This window comes from Carlito syrichta, unplaced genomic scaffold (genome assembly GCF_000164805.1).
Source record: "Carlito syrichta isolate Samal-C Ts95f unplaced genomic scaffold, Tarsius_syrichta-2.0.1 Scaffold115580, whole genome shotgun sequence".
Taxonomy (NCBI): domain Eukaryota; kingdom Metazoa; phylum Chordata; class Mammalia; order Primates; family Tarsiidae; genus Carlito; species Carlito syrichta.
This window is the reverse complement of record NW_007059676.1, coordinates 863,081-888,219: the sequence shown is the minus strand read 5'-3', so window position 1 is coordinate 888,219 and position 25,139 is coordinate 863,081. Positions and strand designations below refer to the sequence as shown.

The 25,139-nt window shown below is 37.4% G+C and overlaps 1 protein-coding gene across 10 annotated transcripts in view; it reads right to left on the bottom strand.

Moving 5' to 3' along the window:
* The window catches only part of TMEM161B (transmembrane protein 161B), a 69,996-nt gene extending 46,070 nt beyond the window's left edge, over positions 1-23,926 (bottom strand). For 2 of the 10 annotated variants that reach the window (XM_021719539.1, XM_021719544.1), the window contains exons 1-2: positions 23,772-23,926; positions 4,143-4,246 (exon numbers count right to left, since the gene is read on the bottom strand). Coding sequence is in view for 5 of the 10 variants with exons in the window: in XM_008072491.1 (XP_008070682.1) it covers positions 4,143-4,246; positions 23,772-23,774 (107 nt within the window). In the remaining 5 variants the exon portion in view is untranslated. Of the gene's footprint in view, positions 1-4,142; positions 4,251-19,083; positions 19,202-23,771 lie in introns of those variants that run through there. The other 8 variants (XM_008072491.1, XM_008072504.1, XM_008072511.1 and 5 more) reach the window with 5 other exon arrangements.
* Between the last annotated feature and the right edge of the window lie 1,213 nt (positions 23,927-25,139).

Below are 25,139 nucleotides of genomic sequence, written 5' to 3'. Positions count from 1 at the left end.
CATATTTCCAGGGACAAGAGGTCTGGATCTGTTTCATTTCTCAATACGTGAAATTGATAAACCATTTGTTTTCTTACTTGTAAAACAGAGATAAAAGCAAGAAAAGAACTAGGTAGGCATTCACCAAGTTTATGTATTATTTCCCAGCCTTCCCTGCACTTTGGCCAGAACTAATCACAGGCCCCAGGCTATGGAATGTGGGCAAAAATGGTGGATCTACTTCTAAGCTTGACACACCCTAGAATATCCTGAAAGATGCAGAGCCCTCACTCTTGACTTGCCAAGTGGCACAGCAACCTAACAGAGGACTACATGGTAGCAGGAGGAACAGAGGAGTCACAAGATGGAAGAAGGCTAGAATCCCTCAGGCACCAGTTGGAAGACAGGTGAACCTTGAATCACTATTTTGTAAAGAACGTACCTAGATTTGACCCTGGTTCCTTTCTGAAAAAACTAAGAAACTTTTATTAATTTCATCCTCTGAGATTTTGGAGATCATAACACACCAGTGCATCTCCCCACATAGCTAACTCAATGCAAATGTACAGATCCAAATAAAACATTTAAAATTTTTTATCAATTATAAAGGTATAGTAATAAACAATTATAAAGATAATAGTGTGCCGGGCTCGGTGGCTCAGCCTGTAATCCCGCGCCTTTGGGAGGCTGAGGTGAGTGGATTGCCTGAGCCCGCGGGTTCGAGACCCGCCTAGGCAGCGAGACCTCATCTCTACAATAAATCAAAAAATCAGCTGGGCGTGGTAGCGCATGCCTGTAATTCCGGCTACTCGGAAGGCTGAGGCGGAAGGATCGCCGGAGCCCAGCAGGTTGAGGCTGCGGTGGCTGGGAGCGGCCACTGCACTCCAGTCTGGGTGACAGAGTGAGACTCCAACTCAAAAAAAAAAAAAAAAAAAAAAAGATAATAGTAATAGAATTAAACCAGACTAAATATACAGTTTTTTAAAAAATAGTTTAAAAAGCACAGTTAGAAAATACTAATAGCAATATACACATTATCTAACAAGACCTAGAAAATTAATCAATTTTTTAATATTAAAATATCAATAGGCTACTAATATGTAAGTAAAAATTACTTATTCCTTCAAGTATAATTGCTTGGTTCTTCAAGGTATTGACTCCTGTGGGAAAATGACTTACTCATTAAATCAACACAAACTGCCCCTGAGTGTCCAAGGGAAACTGGAGGGGAGAGGAAGATCACCCAATCTTCCCCCACTCCCTACTCCAGAATATCAAACCTGAAAATGCCACTTACATAAAAGGGAACTGTAACTGCAGTATAACTATACACAATCTCCTGTCTACTTTAAATCAACTTTAGGGTACTTATAATACCTAATGCAATGTAAATAGGTTTTATAATGTATCTTTTTTTAAATGCTAAGTAAATAGGTTTTATGCTGGGTTTTTTTTTTTTTTTTTTTTTTTTTTTTTTTTGAGTCAGAGTCTCACTCTGACACCCACGCTGGAGTGCACTGGCATGTCCACAACCACCAGCCTCGATCTGCTGGGCTCAGGCAATTCTTCCATTTCAGCCTTCCAAGTAGCTGGAACTACAGGTGTGCGCCACCACACCCAGCCTATATTTTTTAACTGGTATATTTCTTTCTGAATATATTAGATCCATAATTGGTTGAATGCACAAATATGGAAGGACAACTGCACTAGAATCAGCTGTCACTTCAAACTCTCCATTTCAAAGGGACAGAGACCAACGAGAGATAGGAACAGAGACTAATTAACATGATAACAAAAGAGAAGCCACAATGTTAAATATACACATAAACATTTTCTTACAATCTGAAGTTAGGATACCAGTGAAATAATGAATATTAAGAGAATATATACAGAAATTAAAAACAAGTTTCTCCTGACATACTCATGATTAATCTATCATGGTATCTATCAATAGTTCTATTAAATAGTCTGTTCAACAGTCACTCCCTAGCCATCCTACAATATTCATAGTTTTTAAAAAGCTCCCATGATGTTCTCCCTTTAAATTCCTTTAAGCATTTTATAGTCCCTAAAGAATGTCCTACAGATTGGCAGTAGTGGGACACTGCCAGGGTGGGGTTGGGGGGAACACATAACATCAATCAGGGTACTAGATCCCAAACCAGGAGAAGTGGGGACCAAAGGCAGGCCCAAACTTTACATACAATGACCACTTGTATACCTAATCCTGAATTGTACCCATCTTTAAAATAAAAAATAAAAATTTTTTTTTTTTTTTTACAAAGAATGTCCTCAGATTTTTCTCTTTCTTCAACACAATTGCATCATATAATTTAAAATGCAAACGGTCATTTCTTGTCAACAATATTTTCATATGGGCAATTTAGAAACAATTGATATTTTTTCAATATTAAAACAGTACCATTTAATATCATAGAGTTGGTAAAACAATAATTATGCCAGAAGGGTAAAATCAATAATCTTATTCAACTGAATTAGGTGACACTACTCAGTGTTGGCTTTCATAACCTCAAAATGCCAGTAGTAACATTTTTTAAAAGGCAGATGATGTTAAAAACACAAAACAAAACCAAACTGAGAGAAAATGAAACTATAGCAGAAAAATAACCATTACCAGATTATCTCGATATTTTTATACCCTAATATGATCCTACTATCAATTAACACAAAGTTCACCTGTTTATAAAAGTAAGGCAAGGTCACAAAGAAAGTCAACTTAATGTTTATTTCCAAAGGTTGAGCTCCCCCTCAAATTATCTGTGTATACTTAAGACATATTCTTATCAAAAAAGGTAGATTTTAAATATAAACTCTTTACAATACTAATAAAGAAGACAATCAGGTTTTTGATCTCTAAAGTGTTCATTTTTACTAGTGGATATAAGTTTTATAAAAACGAATAGAAAGCAGAACATGCAAGAACATACAAATGCATATAAACTAAAATGGGACAACACTGACAAGATCCTCAAGTTCTGGAAATGTCACTGGATCATAAGCATAGAATTTAGAAATGGGCAATTAGCAGGAGAAAATAAGTTACCTTAATGTATTTATGTAGTTTAGTAACTCAGATTCCATTTACTTAGAATTAATAATTTGCCCAGCTGATGTTTACCTTTCATGATCTACCTGTTCATGATCTGAATAATGTATTTCTATATTTAAACATCAGCATGGAAAAAAGTACAAAGTATAGAGAAGATTATAAGTAATTTTAAATAGAAAATAAATTATATGAGAGAAATTTAAGCTTGGTAGGTGGAATGGTCCAGAATCAAAAATGTATTTGTCTTGCAGAATGTGAAATCATTACAAGGAGAGCTATCCATTGTTTTCTTCGAAGAGTCTAAACAAAAAAATGGACATACAAAGCAGTAACAGAATTTGGTTATTTATTGGAAAAGAATAATTGAAGCAAAAAGTGAGATATCAAATTTATCATTTTCCTTTTATTATTACAAAGGATTGCGGTATGTGTGCAGACTTTTCTTGTTTTTTGCCTCACTATATCACCTATTCTTACTTTACTTTAGCCTTTTGCTTTGTTTCATTTTTTGGGTAATATTTCAGCAAAGCAACCTAGCTCCTTTAGAAGGAGTAGGAATAGTAATGAGCTTATAGTGTACTGTGCAAAATTAAAATCCCACAACATAATTTTACCCCCTTTTTGCTAAATTAAACAATTTAAAATTATTCTTAGTAAACAAAGAATCCATAACTCTCATAATAAATTATGAACTAAGTCACCAACAACACAACACGTACTTTGAGTCATTTTTCCCCAACATGGTAAAAATATTTAAGCACTTCTATTTAAAATTTCTCACCCCTTTGTTGACCAACTTTTTTTTACAGTAACTAGAAAAGATACATGATATTATCAATAGCTATGGACAAAACAAAGTAAAAGTAGGTAGGAGGTGGGGGGAATTAATTCTTGTCCATTACCCTATTACTTTTGTGCTAAACAGATAAACTACTAATATCTCAAAATAAGAGAAAGAAGCTAGATTTTTCTTGTAACTTTCCTTTGTCATACTTTTAGAAATAGAAATTTGTTTTTAGTCTCTAGGAAGTTAATTAGCTAGGTAAACTAGAGATGGAAAGTGCCAGCAAAAATCAGCCTAGCCTTGCCTTACCTGCCATTACAGAGTAGCCATCGAGCAAGGGAATAGTGAGGTATAATCTTCTGCATGACACTGGCCATCACCATGGTAACGACCAGCTGTATACCTATCACACCCTGTGTAAAAAACAAATGAACAAGTTTAACAATGAATAAATATGAATTTGGAAATATTTCAGGAAAACTTAATGCACATTTTAAATTGCATTTTTAAAAAATGAGTTTACTATTAAACTACATCCATTGGACCTCCATATCCACAGGCTCTGCATCCACAGGTTCTACCAATCACAAGTGAAAAATATTCAAAAAATTAAATATAACAATACAAAAAAACCCAGAGTATTACAACTATTTATACAGCATTTACATTGTATTAGATATTATAAGTTATCTAGAGGTGATTTAAAGTATACAGGAGTATGTGCATAGGTTATATGCAAATGCTACACCATCTTAGCTAAGGCACTTGAGCATCCTCAAATTTTGGTATGGGGCAGAGGTCCTGGAACCATTCCCATGCAAAATTCAAGGGACAACTGTATTATACTGGCATTTAGGTATTCAAGACTACATTCTTAAAACTTAAAATATATATTCTTGTCTCATAATCCTCTACAAGTTACCCAAGGGTTTCATGTCCATGTGAACAAAAGTCAAATGAATTAGTATACACAATTGAAATCTATTCTCAAGAGGTGTCCTGTATAAACTAAGGATATCAAAATGAAGTGAAATGATTTCTTCAATCTTTTCCAATTTACTCAATACACTTAAAACACTAGCTTGACAAGCTTTAAAAGTAGTATGCCTATTTTTTAAATTATAAGGTGGTAGCGAATTATTAAAGTGCACTAAACTATAATAAGTGAAATGGTAGAACTGGCCTGCAAGTCACTAGAAAAGAAAATTGAACTCATACTGTCACAACCAACTTCCAGTGAACGGCTCTTCAATAATTGTTAGGGTACAGATTGACCGGGTGAGGGTGGAGAGGTGCAGGAAGGCGCGCAGCAGCACTGCCGGGGCTGGCAAGCTAGAGGTGTGCGCTGGCAATGCAGAGATCCGAGTAAATTGCAAAGAATTGTGACACACAGAGGTAAGAGAAGAAAAGATTTATTTAAGAAAAGTTCACCCCCCACAGACAGGGAGTGGGCCTACACTCTAGATGAGTGTGGCCGCGTAGCCCCCCAGAGTCCTGGCTTAAATACTTTTCTTGGAGATGTTGCAGGTGACTGCTGTGACTTCCTTATCGACCACCTGTGGATGTCTTGGAGAACCTGTGACACAGAGACCCATTAATGTTCGCCCATATTATCATAGCCCCTAGAGAAGGGTGTGACAAAGATTCTAATTCTCCTGCACCTTCCCAAACACATTCCTTAGAGCTAGTAGAGGGTACACCTCCCCTTATCTCCTAGGTATTTCCAGTGGGTAGCTTCGGGGGATCCTTGGCTTCCCTGTAGATAGTGCTCAATTTACTGGAAGATGGAATCCCCACCTGCTTTCCCTCTGAGCGGTTTATAACTTTTGTAATTACAAGTTTCATGACTTTTACAGTCCTTGCCCAATGCATGATGTCTTAGGCCTTGAAAATTCCCTTTACTCTAGGCAAGCTTGATTGCCACTAGGAGATACCTCAGATAGCTGGAAGTCTGTTTCTGAAAAGACAAAGTCGGCAAAGTTAATTATACCTAAAGTGTGCATTTCTCCAAAAGCATAGCTTCTACTTTCTCATCATTGTGTTAGAGTTTAAGAACAAGATGAAAAATGGCTTCCCATTCTTGGTCTGTCCTTTCAATAATGTCCAACAACCCCTCTCAGTTGGCTTTTTATCAATCCTTTCCATATCCTCCACGATGTCTAACTCAAACCTTCTTCCCTTTCCTCACACCTCCAACCTCTTCAAACTTCTAACTCTCCAACTTTGAAGAGAACATCATCTTTTACTTCTCAGAGAAAAATAGACACAATCATAAGGGAACTCTCTCACTTGCCACCAACAAGCTCACAAAGTCACTTTTATCTGCATCTATCTTTTTCTACACCCCAGAAATAATAGAGCATCTTATACGTAAAGCAAATCCTTTGTGCTTTAGAGCCCTCTCTTTGATTTGCAGAAACCTCAGCCATTGAATATCCTCCTTCTCTATCTTTAATATTTTATCTATTTAAATTCTTCCTATCAGCATTGTAACACCTATAAGTCTCTTTCATTCTTCCACAAAATAACAATATCCCCTTATTCTACAGCCTTCTCCCATCCTCATTTTCAAAGCCAGTTTTCAAAAAATTATTCTGTTTCTATTTTTTCATATCCCCACACAGTACCCATCTTAACTTCTACTTCAGTTCATTCCACTGACACACATATCATCAAGATCACTCCATTTTGACAAATGCATTCATATGGTAAACCACATCCCCTGCTTTATGTCTACCTTGATGATCAATTCTTCATACTCCCCTTTGCTGGTGCCTCCTCTAACCAAACAGTCCAAAAATAAGCTGAATTCCTACTTCAAACCTAATATACCAAAAAAGCACATAAAACACACACACACAAAATCCCCCCCAAAACAGTACGGTATGCTGGCTGAAGAACACAGACTCTGAACCCAACTACTTGGGTTAGAAGCTGGTCTCTATCAACTACTAGCTGCATGACTTTGGACACATTATTTAAACATTCTGTCGCTCTATTTCCTGTTCTATAAAATTGAGTTAATAATACAACCTGCCTCATCGAGCTACAGTTAGAAGTTGTGCTTAGTACATATAGTAGCAGATGTATGTTAGTACTATTTGTTGCTATTGTCACGGTTGTTACCATTACTACTAGAAGACATGTTTTTATAACGTCAAGAATAAAATCTTTCAAAAAGTGACATCAGTCTTCTAAGTGACAAAAGATTTTAAAAAGCTGAAAAAAAATCAAATTTTCTGCATGAAGAAACTATAATAAAATGTCATAAATTTAATAATAACTAGGAATAAGTATAATTTATACCACAAAGAGATAATTTACTAATTAGGTATATATAGGAAGAGTCCCTATAAATTAATCAAATATCAACTGTCTAGCTAAAAAAAGAATAAAAATGTATACAGACTGTTCTGAAGAAAGGAATTAAAAGTGGCTCTTAAACAAGACTGTTTTTAAGATGTCTACCAAGTCCGCCTCAACTAGGTTTTATTTGTGGATATTTTAATGCCTTAAACTCTGGCAACTGGGTTAAGTTCGGGTCATTTTAATATTCACCTAACATCAAAGGCTATATTTTTACCTTTTTTCTTTCACATTTCCTACCACTTGAAATTACTATCCTATTTTCTGTGTAGTCTGTGATAGAAGTTCTACAATCTCCATACAATGAATGCCATTACAAAGAACTCTTTCAGGCAGAACAAGGCCAAAAAATACATTAGCAAGTATGTCAGAAGCTTGGTCTATTTGAGATTATAGACTTAAAAGCAAAGATCATTTTTTAGTCAGGGAACATTTTGTGGACAAAGTGAACCTCTACCTAGCTTTGAAAAATGTGAAAATATCAGAGAATCTTCAAGGTCATTGAGTACAATCATCCACAAACATATTATATAGTAATTCATTAGAACGTCGATATGATTTCTGTCATATCTAATAGTCTCAACTGTTAAATGGTATTTCAGAAAGATTGATCTGGAAGATAGGTATGATGGAATGTGATAAACTGGGGAAGGGGGGAGCATTTCTGCCTTCCTCCAAATCACTAAACATGATAAGACATGCTGAAAGACCCACAGTTAAACAAGTAAACCATGCTAAGGCAAAAATAAAAAAATAAGTGTGTGAGATGACTAGAATTAGGAAATATCAACTAGGTTTCTACAATAATCCAGACCAGAAATAAAGAAACTTTAAATTACAATGGTATCTTTGGTATCCAGAAAAAAAAAAAAATCTATTTTAGAGTTATTGCTAAAGAACTTAAAGACTGATCAAATATGAATGCAAAGGAGGAATTAAAGAGACTAACTCTGAGAAGGGTGAACACCATAGTGTAGCTGGCATATTCTTGATGTGATAGTTAATGTTTGACTAAAACATGTTCAATGCAAAAAGTAACCTCACTCCATTCCTTTACTGTATACTACATCATATTCTTCTAACTTTCTAACAGAAGTCAAGAGAGCTATCCTAGAATGTGTCTGCTTTCAAGTGTCCACATATGTGCTATGGAAAAAAAATGTCATTTTTAACCCAATAAAGGAATCTAATCTTTTGAAAAGATCATTTTAAAATTATGTGGAAAATATTTCATCACAATTATTTCTTTTCATATATATTTTTTAAAGAGTCCTTGAAATATACTTCCAAAATAGCAATCATTTTAGAGAATTACATGTATCTTTAATACATCATTAATACTGAACTAAGATACACTTTTAAGACATTACTATGCAATTGACAACTACAGTGTACATTAACATATTAAAGTATAAAGTATTCAATTCATTAACTAAGAAACACAATCATTTAAAATTCAGACAAGCCATTCTAATAACTTGTTTTCACTAGCCAACTCAGCATCTATTTTATATAAGTTATATAAAAGCAGAATTTTGAAATGTTTAAAAATAAAATTGCTTAAATATTTTCATTATTTTTAATTAAAGGAGAATGCTTAAATTAATTTAACCAAAACTTAAACATAAATTTCACAATGGAAAACTGCTCAACTGGGCAGAGATGCAGTGAAACTACTAAGTCCATCATGGCTGAAGTATCAAACACACAACCATATGGGTCATTGACTCAAGTAGCCTTAATGGTTTTATTAAGGATTCAACACAATAACTTGACCAAATAGATGGTTTCTGTTTGGATTCAGTGCCTCTAGGCCCTGACTCTCTTGATAGCTGGAACTGAGAAAGTCATTTATGAAATAGCTCATAAGCACCCAAGAAGGGTGAAACACTGGGGTAAAGCAGGTTTCAACCTTTCCACATCTATTAACCTGAGGCCATGAAGAGCAAGAAAAAATATTTGTCTTTAGTCTCTAGAAGAACAATCACTTCAATTTTTGTCAGTAATAGTTTCTTGGTGGATTACAAAAATTCTTACCAAACAAAATTAAACAATTCTCCAAGAAATAAAACATATCAAATAACAATAATTTATATCTTGCCTGTCAATACTGAAAATAAAACTCTTAACACTTAAATATAAGCATGTTGCAATTTAAAAATCTGAACTCTTGACTACAGTGTCAACCTCAGTGGAGTTAAGTATTTTGTTATGTTTCATTAAACTAGCTCTCTGGCTGACAGACTGAAACAAAGTATACACTGTTTACCATTAGAAGGCATATTTGCATATATACCTGGGACTCAGACAATCCCAAATGGTTTCAATTATCATCTCTCTGAATAAGTTAGAAGAGGGAAAAAGAAAATAGAAAAGTACCCAATAGCATCCCTATTTTTTGTTTCTCAACTGTTTACATGTTTTAGTGACAGCTAGATATGTGAGAGACTTTTTTAGGGATGCTCAAATATTCCAAAAGATGTAAACTTGGTCATTCCAACACAGATTCACACAAAACTTAGAATTCACACTTTAAATATTTAAATTTACAAATAAGGAAAACAGGGTCCAGACAACCAAGACACCAATCTGGAAATTAGACAATTTCCAATTTAATGTTTTCTCCACCAAAGACTATTTGGTGCAGCAAACATTTATTGAGCAACAAAAATTACACACGTGGGGCATGAGATCACTAGCAATAGAGAGAATGCACACACAGTCCCTGCCATCAATAAGCAGCCAGTCCACTAGGAGAATAAATGGCAAAACAAAGTGTTAGAGGATAGAAAGAGGATTCCATGAGAACAGAGCAAAACAAAGTGTAAGAGGATAGGATGAAGATTCCATGAGAACATAGCAAAAAGAAGAGAAAAATTATTATCGAGAGAAAAAATTTTGGAAAAATTGTTGACACCAAAAATTTTGAAAGGTGACACAAGCCAAGAGACATGGTGGACTCAAGCTTGGCAATTCTTATTAGTGATATCTCCTTCACATGGAAAGACAAGCCAAAACCAGATGCTGAAAGGCAAAACTACTGGGTGTAGAATTTAACCTGAAGGTAAGAGAAACCCATGAAAAGCATTATGATCAGATTAGTATTTATGAAAAATCACTCTGGATAAAGAGCAGACAAGAAACAGCTCAGCAGCACTAAGACTGAAAATAAAACTCTAAAGTGTGAGAGAAGAACCAACATTATTGGTAGGAAGTACAGCTGCAGCCTGTCTTCCCTAGGTGAAAAGAACTACATATCAATATACGTTATATGACAAATGATTTAAATGTCAGTCAAACAATGTTAAAAATCATTGTAAATAAAAATCATGACACCACAGAAATTACATCTATAAATTTAAAAAGCAAATGAAAATTTAATTAGTAAGAACATGCTGGCCAGGTGCAGTGGCTCAAACCTGTAACCCCAGCACTTTGGGAGGCCGAGGTGAGAGGATTTCCTGAGCCCATGGGTTTCAGAACAGCCTGGGCAACTTGGCGAGACCTCACCTCTACAATAAATCAAAAAAATTAGCCTGGCATGGTAGCGCCTGTCTGTAGTTCCAGCTGCTTGGAAGGGTGGGGCAGAAGGATTGCCTGAGCCCAGTGGGTTGACACTAGGGTAGCTGTGATCGTGCCACTGCACTCCAGCCTGGGGGACAGAGTGAGACTACAACTCAAAAAAAAAAAAAAAAAAACCAACACGTGGTCTACCTAATATACAATCCAATATCTTCCCGAATGAACTTGGCACAAAGATTTTGTGTGTTCCACTGTTATATTCCAAACACTTTGAGCAATGTCATTTAGAACAGTTCAGGACACAGAGCAGTGCATTTGCTATTTATTGAATAAATGAATGGCATTACTGTAAAATAATTTGTCTTAAAATCCAAGATTAACATATTAAGTAACATATATGCAAATTAAGATAATATTTGAACACAAAATTGTATAGTACTATAAATAAGGGTTATAGAAATTTTAAAAATCAGATATAAAAGTTTCATAGGGTAGATGAAACCTAAGATAGAAACTGAAATCAAATAAATTGAAAAGTAAAAGGAAGGGAACAGCAGGTTAAATGGTACATTTGAACACAGAGAGTAAATAAAACAGCAAAAAGCTTAGTTCAACCAAAGCAAACTTAATAAACGAAAGGAACTGTGGGAAATAGGATAAAGATCAACTTTTAGATCATGGAGCCTTTAAACCAAGAGAAGGTACTTAGCTGAAGCGTTTAATAAAAAGATCACCTTGGAAGACTTCTAAAGAGGCAGGAGTAGGAAGATGAAATAATTTAAGTAGTGTATAATAAGAATTAGACAGAAATATATTGATCAAGTAAAGAGAAATCCCAAGAATAAGACAGAAATAGCTGAAACTAGGAGGAAAGAATAAAGGTCAAAGCTACTTTAACCTGTATTTGTATCCCTTAAGAATATAAAAACTAAAAAATAAACTTTTAAAGCTACTTCAGAAAAAAACCAATCAAACTTCTGAGTTCATCCAAACATGAAGTATAACAACTATATAATGAAACCAAGGACTGTCTCAAAAGTTATTTCAAGATGCTTTCGTTTGAGTGACTGGCAAAATACTGGAACCACTGACAGGAGAGTTATACCCTAAAAGAAGCTCAAGAAAGAGAGCAGTTCAAAAACACCTCTCAACAACAGTACCCTGGCTGCATCCTCAAGTCTTCTGAACACACATCCTTTTGCTAGAACATAAAGGATGATCAATCTGAGACAGACTGGCAATAATCAGGAATGTAAGAGTTTTCTCAGTTAATTTACAGTGAAACATAAACTACCAAGTGGATCAGACACTCAAGTTCACTAAGTGTCCCATTCGGTGATTAACACTGGCACCAGAAGTGAAAGGAAAAGTGGTGATTTAGAACAGGAAGCAACAGAGGTCATTAAAACATATTTCATTCAAGCCACAGAAAATAGGATATTTGGCCAGGCGTGATGGCTCACGCCTATAATCCCAGCACTTTGGGATGCCAGGGTGAGAGGATTGCCTGACCCCATGGGTTCGAGACCAGTCTGGGCAACTTGGAAAGACCTCATCTCTACAACAAATCAAAAAATTGGCTGGACGTGGTGACGTGTGCCTGTAATTCCAGTTACTTGGAAGGCTAAGGTGGAAGGATCACCTGAGCCCAGCAGGCTGAGGCTGCGGTGGCTGTGAGTGTGCCACTGCACTGCAGCCTAGGCGACAGAGTGAGACTCTGACTCAAAAAAAAAAGAAAAAATTGGATATTCACTCAACCTCAAATAGTTCTGGTAGTTCTGGGTAAATATGATCAATTCTGGCCACTTAAACTGTTTCCTAGACTGGCAACACTAATTTCCAATGTATACAATCTACCTTTAGATAAAACCTGTCTAAAAAGTACTCTATCTTTTGACATGTAAATGCCATTGATTTGGTTACAGTCCAGTCTACCATAGGGTTCTAGAACCATCCATATCTAAATTCAAGGTGAGAGTACTTAACTCATTTCTTTCATCATGTGTTGATCTTATTGAAGTGTTAACCACCCCTCACCATCAATTACAAATATAATGTGATAAAGTGGTATGGTAGAGGTTGGTGCCCAGTGTTACAGCAGCACTCCAAGCACAGATTAAATCTACAAAGAAGATATGGGAAAGACTGATAACAGAGGTGACATCTGAACTAGTCTGACAAGGTTAAAACACTGGTCCGCTGTCAAAAAGGAAAGGAAGAGGAGTTTAAGCAGATATATTTACCTGTACAGAGAACAAATGGCATGACCCAAAAGTGAGAAGTTCCATATGGCTAGACTTTGGTATCGGTGGCATAAAATGAACTTTTCTGCAGGTACTTGAAAATTACTCCAGGATCTTAAGCCTGGAGGTAACCAAATAAAATATATTTTGGAAGAATGACTCTGCCATTGTAGTGGGAAAAAAACTGGAGGGATAAAAGCAATCAGAAGCAAGAAACTAAATTAGAAATCCACTGAGACTATCCAAGGAATGTCACAAAAGCTTGAACCAAAACAGCTTCAAATACAAGAGTAAAATAAAAAGAATTAAGACTTTTTAGAGATTAGAAAAAGGATTTGGCATACGATTAGTAGTATCTCTGCAAGAAAACTGTTAGTAGTGAGGATAAAACTTAGGCGATTATGTAAAGATAAAATGGAAATAATGGGCATAATTATTCCTTGGATAGACTAAGTAATAAGAGAAAATTTTGATGGCTGCTAGAATATATACACGTATAACTATATATTTATAAGGGGGAAATGTACAAGCTTAAGGCAAAAAGGAAGGAATCAATATTAAGGAGGTGCTGAATAGTTAAATGTGGGAATTTAATCATTTAAGGATGGATGAGACCAAAGGCATAAGAAGAATATACAAGTTTATGAGACCCCATCCGTCCTATTGAATGGAAGCACAAACAGTAATGGGGATATATTAAATTTGAAAACTGAGGTCTTCATAGGTTAGGTCAAGATTCTAGACATCCCACTTCCCAGTAGACACAAATATTCTGAATAACTCATTACAGATTATTTCAAAGTTCTCAGATTATTTTCTAAGAACCAAAATGGGGTGAGGAGTTAAGCTGAGAAAGAGAGAGAGAAAAAGGGAGGAAGAAGGCGGGAGGGAGGAAGGGAGAGAGAGAGAGGAGAAGGGAGGGAGGGAGGAGAAGAGAAAGGGGCAGCCTAAAGTCGTGAGAATTTTGACAAAAAAGAAACCTAGAAATGGAATGAATGATTGCAAAGCTGCATGATTCTGCAGTACAACGTGGGAAAAGTAACTGATCAGAAAGGTTACAAGAACAGATAAGGTCAGGATAGTTAAGTGGCTAATGAAAAGAGCCAAAGAAAACACGAAAGTGGGCAAAGCACGGGAGAAGACTTTGACAAGTAACTACACCAAGATCAGTCTCTTCAAAGGAAGAAAAAAATGTCATGAGATAAAAACCAGGATTACCACTCTGGTAATGTGACTGAGAGGAGGTATAAAAATTTGAGAAGATCTGACGAAATTATACATGTGGATAACTGACAGACCCAGGCTGGGCATTTAAAGACAGGTTATTTTCAATAGTTTCTTTAATAGGACTCAGAAGTGTCTAAATTTAATCCAAAAGATAAATTCTCCCATAAAACGCCAAAGCTGGCAAAAGCAGCATAAAACAGTCATGAACAGACCAGGAGAATTCCCTCCTATAGATCATCTCTGGTATTCTGGAGTAGGTTATATGGGCTATCTGGGCCTTTATCTGGTTTTACAACATAGCTGCAGTCCTTATGGACATAGTAAACTGTACTTGAAGAAAGAAAAGGGGGCCTATGCTAAATATGAAATGAGCCAAAAGGACTTGGTAGGAAAGCAGCTAAAGAATAAGATCAACTGTTGACATCTAACACAGCTCTACTGAATGAATCATATGAAATTGCTGATAGTTAACTGTCTTAACCCACAAAATGGCAATTTCATATAGTTCAACTTAATGCTACAAAACAGAATTATATATAAAACATAATTGTCAACAACTATAACATGAAGTCAGGCTTTCAAATTTAATTACTGACTGGGCATGGTGGCTCACACCTGTAATCCCAGTACTTTGGGAAGCCGAGGCAGGAGGACTGTTTGAGGCCAGGGATTTGAGACCAGCCTAGGCAATATAGCCAGAATTTGTCCCTACAAAAAAAAAAAAAAATCAAAAAATTAGCCAGGCTTGTGGCACATGTCTGTAGTCCCAGTTAGCTGGGAGTTTGGTGCAAAAGGACTGTCTAAATCCAGGAGGACAAGGTTTCAGTGAACTGTGATGGTTCCACTGCACTCTAGCCTGGGTGGCAAAGTGAGACTCTGACGTAGTAAGTACAAGCATAATGTTTTTTCTATGTTTTAACTCAGAAAAAGACAAGAAGTTTAATGTACTTTAAAACTATGGTCAAAAAACATAAATCCTCAATAAAATGCCTAAATATATTCTAAATTTCTTTGTTTTTGTTTTTAAGAATGTATGTTAGCTGGGCACAGTGGCTCACAACTGTAACCCCAGCACTTTGGGAGGCTGAGGCGAGAAGACTGCCAGATCTCAGAGGTTCAAGACCAGCCTGAGCAACTTATCATCTCAACAATAAATCAAAAAATTAGCTGGGCATGGTGGTGAGCTCCAGTAGTTCCAGCTACTTGGAAGGCTGAGTGGAAAGATCGCCTGAGCCCAGCAGGTCGAGGCTCTGGTGGCCATGAGCATGCCACTACACTCTAGCCTGAGCTATAGGGTGAGATTCCAACTAAAAAAAAAACAAAAAAAGAGTATGCTTATATTTGTTTCTTTTTGGGGGGCACAAATTCAAGGGATACAAGTGCAGTTCTCTTACATGAATATATTGCTTAGTGAAGAAGTCTGGGTTTTTAGTGCATCCCTCAGCCAAATATACGTTATACCCATTAAGTATTTTCTCACCCCTCACCCAACCTCCCATGCTTCCAAGTCTCACCGAAATACACATTGTGCCTATTAAGTATCTTCTCAGCCGGGCACAGTGGCTTACACCTATAATCTTTAGGAGGCCAGGGCAGAAGGACTGCTTGAGCCTAGGAGTTCGAGACCAGCCTGTGCAACATTGGAAGACCTTATCTCTACAAAAATAAAAAACTTTCTTTTTAAAAAAAGTATTTTCTCATCCCTCACCCTCTGCCAACCTTCCACCCTTCCAAATCTCCAAATGTCTATTATTCCACTCTCTATGACCATGTGTACCCATTACTTAGCTTCCACTAATAAGTTAAAGCACATGGCATTTAACTTTGTTTCTTAGTTGTTTCACTTAAGATAATGGCCTCCATTTCCACCCATGCTGCTGCAAAAGACATGATTTCATTCTAAATTTCTTAAGGATTAGAATTATAACAAAGTAATGTAAGAATCTGGTGTAACTATATTAAAAAATACCAGCTCCACACTTTCTGGTGGAGATGATGATATAAAATCATTTATCAGAATTTGATTAAACTTAGAAATAAGGGAAGACATTTCTTTATCCCTTAAAAGGAAAAACACACTTTTTCTCAAAATAGAGGACATTCTAATTAAACATAATTCATAAACCTCTTTACAATATTGGTGTTGAAATTAATAGTTGTTTATTTTTAAACGTAACCTTCCAGTTACAGGAAGCTGAATAAATAATGCAATACCTCATATACAGCAATGCCACAGTCATTAAAATGTTGACAAAGAATATTTTTAAAGATATTAACAAGCCACTTCATCTCTAGCCAAGACATGCATAAATGTTTCAGTATAGTACTGATAAAGCAACACATAAAAGTTTCAGTGGAAGAAGGTGTTCTAAATTCTGCCACTCTTTCTTAAATGCAAGAAAATTTTCTAACATTACAGAAAATATCCCTACAGGTCCATATTCAAAGTCATTAACCAAAGTCAATAAGTGAAAAGGCATACTGGATATTTACAAATCTTATTCAGACCAATTCCTACTTAGTCTTCAACATTCAGTTTCTCTTTAAAACACTCTTTGACTTTCCAGCTTCTACTAAAAACCACATGCACAACTCTAAAATAACCACCATGCTCAACTGAGACCACTAAAGGGTCTTTCCCTCTCCAAAAGTATATTCATCTCATTTCTTCAGTCCCACATCTACTCACAGGAAAGTGGTTAGCATGACAGACTTTTAATACAAGTTGAACAAATACTTTTTGATGAAATAAAAGATAAAGCATAAATCTGCCCACTGTTCTTCACTACACTCAGGTTCCTACTGTGTGTGTATCAAGCACTGAACTTCAGCATGAAGAAAATCATTCACTTTAAGAGCAAATGACAATATATTGTGCTTCCTACATTTGCTGAAGAAAGAGGTATATCTGCTCTTACACAACAATCCTTTCAATTTAATGCAATAGCTTTGGGTTACAAACACTTTTAAAGAAACTAAAAATTACAACTTTGGTAAGTGCACTAACAAAGCTTCATTAAACAAATTTAAAATAAAAATTTCAGCTTAACTCTAAATTTTAAGCCACATGCAAAAGTCAAGAAAATTTAATGTATACCCCTAATGCTAACTGTTAGGTAGATGTATCCATTGTGAATATTTTAATGCATTAAATAATTAAACACACTAGGATCGGAATAGTTCTGTCACTAACTAGCTACACAGCAATTAGACAAGCGCTCTCTAGGATACATTCCTTATCTACAAAATGACAAGGACTAGCAAATGATCTCCAAAATCCCAAGCAGATCATATTGTCTATGACTGCAATTTTTTAGCTAAATACACAATTAACCATTGGCATTCACAGATTTAACATTTTTAAACTATCATCAAAGCCTGTAATACATAGTTATTGCTAATGGCAATGAATAACAATCCTTCCTCATAAGGATTAAATGAGAGCTGAAAGGTAATCAGAGTTCCAAATTAATGTAATGGAATAGACTGAGGCTTTGACCCAGCATTTTCACTCAATTGTGGAACTTTTTCTCAAGAAAGACTGGTCAACAGAATGCCAACAGTTTTATTTAAAAAATAAATAGCTTACAAAAAAAAAATTCTAAGATACTTGGCTAATTCTCTCATTTTCTTTAGAATCTGAAAATTTATTTAGTGCCTATCAAGAGAAAGAACTATGAGTACCTTAAACACTTCTGATGTAAATTATTAATTGGGAAGTTCTCTTTAAGAATTAAGAATAAGTAATCAATAAATGTTAGTTGAAATTAAATTAGAAAATAGTTTTAATCTTAAATAGTTAAATGTTGTGATTAAAATGATGGCCTACACTTCAATGAATGTTTCCAAAACTTCCTTATCTGTTCCTATTGACTAGAAAACATATTTGCTGGCAATTACTTCTAATTCCAGTTAACCTAGACTCCTTTCTACTTTTTCTGTCTTAAAGACTAATAAGAAAAGACTGGACTATTCAATATGAAACTTCCTACCCAAATAACTAAACTGTCTAGTAATAAATGATTTCATGAGGCTTCATTGTCCTAATGTTAATTAATCTAATAGGGGAAGACGAGTCAGTAAGCGTTAATTTAAACAGAAGTGAAATTCTAGTAATGAGTTTAACTATTAATAAAAACAATACTGTTGAGGAAAATGTCATGGTTTCTTTCTTGAGCAAGGCTCAAAACAGAAACAAATGGTATGAAACACTAATATTTAAATGCATATCCCCACAAACATAAGAATTTAAACCATTTCGTAATCAATCATTTATACTTATTGTAAAAATGTCCCAATCATCTGCAATGATGAAAATATTCAAGTTTAAAAGTTTTGGCTTTGGTGGGACAGAATCTTCCTATATGACTTTTTCTCTTAGAAAAAGAAAGCAAGAAACTATGACATTTATTTTTCTAAGTGATCAGCATGTTGGGGTAAACAGTGACAATCACAGGCAAAATGCAACCTGCACTGTGTAAAGGGCAGGCATAAGGCAGCTATATTAAGAAATGAGCAATTCAGATTAATACTTCAAAAGGCTGCTAACTACTTATTACAAAGATAAAAATATCAAGCCTATTTTAAAAAGAAAAATAGCCATAGCCTTATAGTGTCAAGTATTTGTGGCAACTGCTACCAGTCTATAATTAAATTTGCAAAATGGAGAATAGCTTGTTGAAGTTCCTTCTTCATAAACCACTTCTAGTAAAGTCTCCCTTTCTCTCTGCAGTGTTACTTTGTATTTATCACCTTTTCTTCACAATCCAAACCTCTTTACTTCCAAAATCCCTTATCAGTCCCTTTTAAAGACCCTATCATTATCATCTATTTTTCCCCTAGAGGATCTCTGGTGATAAAAACATGTAAGTAAATAAGTAATTGATGGCTATGAAGAAGTAATGGGAAGGTGACCTTTGAAAATTCCAAGAGCAGTAAAAATCGTTAGAGAGACTGTGTCTGCTGAGCGTATGGAAGGGAAGGCAAAGTATTCTACAAGACTAAATTCTTTGCAACTTGAGAGAAAATAAAGTTCTGGTTGCAAGTAATAGGTAGTCCAAATGGAAAGAAAGGGAGTGAGCCAATCTTTAGAACCCTCAGGAAAAGAAATGGGACAACTATGAGACGGGCATAGAACAAGTGTGAACACTAAATGTTTACACTGACAAGAAATTCCAATACCCCATAACACCTCAAATGCTTACACTGACAGGAAATTCCAGTACCCCACAATGCCTCATTCCCAATTGCTCTTCACCTCATCAATGTTACTAGAAGCACATCCTCAGACCTAAGGGAAATTAATGCTCCGGAGTGAAGGAATACCTTAACTGATCTGAAGGGATTTTGTGACTTTCTATGCAATGGCAAATATATTTGGCACTTAAGTTAGAAATGTCAATCAGTATTGCTAAACTGAACAGTAAGGATTAATTTTTCTACTACTATATATGTTAGGTATTGCCTAGGTTTGGGGAAGTTGTTCTAGAATTATCATCACTAAGCCAGGCTTGGTGGCTCTGCCTGTAATCCCATGATTTGGGAAGCTAAAGTGAGTGGATTGCCTGAGCCCATGGGTTCGAGACCCGCCTGGGCAACTTGGCGAGCCCTCATCTCCACAATAAATCAAAAAAATCAGCTGGGCCTGGTAGCTCATGCCTGTAGTTCCAGCTACTTGGAAGGCTGAGGCGGAAGGATCACCGGAGCCCAGCAGGTGGAGGCTGCAGTGGCCGGGAGCGGCTACTGCATTCCAGTCTGGGCCACAGAGTGAGACTCCAACTCAAAAAAAAAAAAAAAAAAATTATCATCACTAATTATAATATAGAAAAATGGTTTTGAATTTCAAACACTGGATTGAACTTTTAAAATTCAATTCACTCATAAGTTAAACTTATCAGAGATAAACAATAATCAGACTGGCACAACAGCACAGAGGTCAAAAGGCCGGGATTAGAAATGAAATTGTATCATCATTAGCTGTGTGATTTTGGACAAATTAATCTTGCTGTGCCTCCATTTCTACATCTTTAGAATGGAGGTTTTAAAAAAAACAGGATTTAACTACTTCATACAGATTTAAATGAATTATATAAGCAGAGTTTGGAATAATATCTGATAAATATTAATTATAAATGCAGCTATTATTGTTATAAAGGAAAAAGAAATTTATTCTTATCAACCTGACATACTTCTACTTACCCTAAAGTTCTAGTCCACAAACGTTTGTGACACCCTTCTTGAATTCCAAGAAACTGGATATTCCTCCCTGCTCCCTCCCACCAATGTACATTCAATTAAACGTACATCAATAATATTGACAAATTCACATAATCAGAATCACAGGATCTTGAGACAAACTATAAAGATCATCTAGTTCTAGTTAAGCAGATTTTCAATACCATGTATATATTTTACTTTTCAAAAAGTCATTTTTTAAAATATCATGTACAAGCAAATTGATTTCATAGTATCTTAATTAAAGACTTTTAAAAAATTACAATCAGGTATTAAGAGCCGGCTCGGTGGCTCAGCCTGTAATCTCGTGCCTTTGGGAGGCTGAGGTGAGTGGATTGCCTGAGCCCGCGGGTTCGAGACCCACCTGGACAGCGAGACCTCATCTCTACAATAAATCAAAAAATAAAATCAGCTGGGCATGGTAGCACATGCCTGTAATTCCAGCTACTTGGAAGGCTGAGGCGGAAGGATCACCAGAGCCCAGCAGGTCGAGGCTGCGGTGGCCAGGAGCAGCCACTGCACTCCAGTCTGGGAGATTCAGGGTCTCAATATCAATGTAGCAAAAGTTGAAATTATTTCAGCTTTTTCTAAATTCTAGTTTATGGCCAAAGTGCAAAATCTACTTAATCTATTTTAACAACAGAACCACTGTATCTGTTTTATATAAGTAAAAGATATGAATGCAAAATTAGAATATTTGAGGTGAGTTGTAGTCTCTAAGAACTGTAATAACTTAAAATACTAAAATATATGGCTCATTCTGGAACTAATAAGCCATTACAACAAGGCTGCAGGATACAAGTTTAATATATAAAAGTCAATCACTTCCCTATATACCAGCATGAACAAGTGGAATTTGAAATTAAAAATACCAAGCAGGCAGGTGGCTCACATTTGTAATCCCAGCACTTTGGGAGGTGGAGGCGAGAGGACTGCCTGAGCTCAGGAGTTCGAGACCAGCCGGAGCAACAGGCAAGAGCTCATCTCTGTAATAAATCAAAAAATTTGCCAGGAGTGGTGGCGTGTACCTGTAATTCCAGTTGTTTGGAAGGCTGAGGTGGAAGAATTGCATGAGCCCAGCGGGTCGATGCTGGGGTGGCCATAAATGTGCCACTGCACTTCAGCCTGGACGAAAGTGTGAGAATCTAACTCAAAAAAAAAAAAAAAGTGCTTCAATCCCCATCAAGTCCCACTTCTCTTATCTGGGAGTAATTTGGAGTTCTTATCAAAATTGAGTGATTTTCTTTTTTTCCAAATTCATGTAACTAAGAACGAGCAGATTCTGGGTCACCTGAGTTCAAGTCAAACATTCTTTCCATTATATCATTAGGCCCAAGCAATACAAAAGAAGTTCTCATTTCAACCAAGCTGAATCCTAAATAAATTCAGCCCAGGTTCACTTCATTTAATGGTTAAATCCTTTCTTTTGAAAACTTCCAAGAATTGGCTACATTTGCATATACAGATGTTATCAATTTCAAAGCTAGGAAAGATAAAAGTCAAGTAATTAACTAGAAATATAACCAATGCCATAATGAAGACAGCCAACTATGTGGTCCCTGGTACGTAGTTCTAAAGTGACATTCAGAGAAATAGCATAAATGTAATCTCCTGCTTCTTTTGAGCTAGCAGGAGAGGAGTTTTACTTCTAGAATTCCAAAATACTAGAAACAAGTTACATTCAGCTTCTCTGTGACTATGATGAATTTAAAGATTTTAACTACACCTTATCTTCAAATTTTCAGACCAAGAAGTCAAATACTAAGCTTAAATTCTAAAAATGAAGCGATGAGTCTTAGTCCAGACCATGCCAAACTATTGTCACCTTAGGTAAATCATTGCCAATTTCTAGACCCCAGATTCTTCCCTCTATAAAAATGGGGGTGGGGTTGACTAGGCTTTGGGTCCTTCCAGCTCTGTTGTTCACAATCTTTGTCTAATTTTACTGATTAAAAGAAAAAAAAAACTCTCTTGATTAATACAAACTATATTACTCACTGAAGTTAAACACACACACACTGCTCAAAGAAGCAGGTAATCAGATAGAGCAAACCAGGAACTACACTATGTTGAAGGTCTTTATTTTGCACTCCATTAAGTTTCTAAAAGTCATTCAAAAGTCAATCATCACACCCAATAAGTGAATGCTGGCAATACTGGGCCCTGAAAATGTATGGCAAACTAAAGCTAAATTCCAATACAGAAACATATAAAGATTTTAAATCGTCATCTGGTCAAGAAACTGACAATGCTGAACTTTACAGGAGCCCGGAGATCTTGAACCACACCCTTCACTTTGTATTCTGGGAAATGGCTTCCTGCAAAGAATCACTGTTACCCACAGAACTTAGACTCCGGTTGTCCCCACCACCCCGTTTACGTATAACAAAGCCAGAACTAGAACCTTCAAATACCCATTCTTGCTTCATAAATGATTTGTTGAACTACTTGCCCTAAGATCAACGGGAACGAAGTGCTTATTAACGAAACTTTGATTAAGATTCTCTTATCCTGGGTCCCTGAACTGTGACCTACTCACAGCTTGAAACAGCATATACGACACTCCTTACAGCTCCTCTTCAGCAAAGGTGAACCTCAGGGTTACTGTCTGATCATACTCACCCTTTCATCTCATTTCCCCACATCCTTCTAGCATTACTGACCCCTCCCTATAAAGAAAACCTCTTTTTGCCTATCCTTTGAGATGCTTGCAGACATTATGGTCACGGAATTCTCCCAACTGCAGTAGTTCCTTCCCCCTTCCGCCACAACCATGGAATATTCCTTTGGAATAAAGGCTGTCCTTATTAAATCCAGATTTTTTTTTTTGTTAATCTGACATCCTTTTCAATGCTGCAGTGGCTGGAAAGTTAAGCTGGCTTTGCCGTTTCTAAGTGACAGGTGTTGATCCTCTCCAAGAAGGGGACCCGTTATGTTCACTTGAAGATGTTATAAGGGTTTCCAAGCCCTGAAGTTCTCGGTCACTGCCCTGCGGCTGAGAAAGGTGGCGGGGAGGAGGCTAGAGGCCTGGCAAGGTCAACGCCGGGACCACCTGGCGCCACAGGCCACACACAGCGCACGGGCAATGAAGAGGCAGGCAACCTACTCCGTCCTCTCTGACAAATCGCCCCACCTCCACCCCGCGAGTCCCGCGGCCAGGAGGGACGGATGCCGCCTCCCGGGTGTTTGGGCACCCTCGGGCGGGGAGTGAGTCCTGCCCAGCCCCTCATCCTGCGCTCCAGCCCGACCATTCCCAGCAGAGCACCCGAGCGGCTCCGTTCACAGGACTGACCTTCCGGCCCTTTTCTCCCACTGTTGTCACTCCTACCCTCACAGAAGAACTCACCATGACGGCTGGGACAGGTTGAGAACCAGTCAACCTGGAGCCGCCGGGATCTTCCCGGACTTCACCTTCCGGTCCCGCAGCCGGGAGCCTCTCTAAACGCAAGGGAGAGGGTCTTCCGGCTCTGTCGGAAGTTCTGTGCGCGCGGGACAGGAAGTCCCGCCCTCTCCCGAGCGCCGTCGACCCCACGCCACGCAGAGGTGAGGAGACGTAGGACGTCCTCGACAGCGACTTCCGTGGGGGCCAGGTTTAGGGGTGGGGGCGGTGCTGACCTTGAAAGCATGCGGGGAGCGCAGGCGCGGCGCAGCGCAGCTAGGTGGGCGGGCGGAGCGCGGGGGTGCGCCTGCGAGGAGCCGGAGGTAGGTTGGGTGGCTTGTGGCAGGAGCTTATCTTCCGGCTGGGTGGTGTTGGAGACACGAGTTGGTAGCTGGAGTGGGTGTAATCCCCAGCCAGACCCAGCGGCTGTGTGAGGGTGAAGACCACAGCTGGACCGAGCTCTCGTGCTGGGGCGACCCCCCCGTTTTGCCCTTTCGTTCTTCCAGTTCGGCCCCTCCTTGGAGTCTGCCCTCGTCTCCATAGACCTGCCAGCCCTCTCTCGTTTCTGTGCGCTGCCTCAGTGGGTTCTCTCGCTCTCTTTCTTCTCTCTCTTCTCTCTCTTTTCTCTCTTTCTCCTCTCTCTGTCTCTCTCGGCAGTGAAATCTGTTCTCTACTGTTCACAGATATCGGTTGAAGCCAGGACATCTACCAAGAGCAGAGAAACCAGGAAGAACATTCGGCCTCTTTCATACGCTCCAGTATGGACGGTTTCTTTTGAGTGGAAAAGGGTGGGGGGGGACCTCATCAGATGGAAAGAAGTGAAACTCTCATAAACCTTTTAACCCCCCCCCATCTGTACTAGTCAACTTTTTCTGCCTTTTTTGTTTGATAATGAGACATGATATTGGAGGCAGGCTTGACCTGGATACACAGAGCGCCTTCGGCCCAGACATTTCTCCCACAGCTTGGGGATCCTTACTGTAATCATGGCTGTCTGTAATTTCAGCCACGGGATCTCTTTTTTGCCATAGTGTCAAGTGTTGTCATGAAATTGGAATTGAGAGAGAAACTAGGAAGTTTCAGAAGAAGTTAAGGTTGAACAGACGGGATAGCTATGGATGTTAAGTTTCACCTTCTGTATCAAAGTATTTGGAAGCATGGTATCCAAACTATAAATGGCCCAGAAACCCAAGGAATCAGGGTTCTAAGTCATCCAAAAGAAGTATGCATGGCAGTTGCTTTATATTAGAAAAGGGGACAGAGACTGGGTGTATGAGTTATGCTGGTTTTTACTTTAAATTTCGTTTTATGAGGGGATGAACACCATGACAGTTG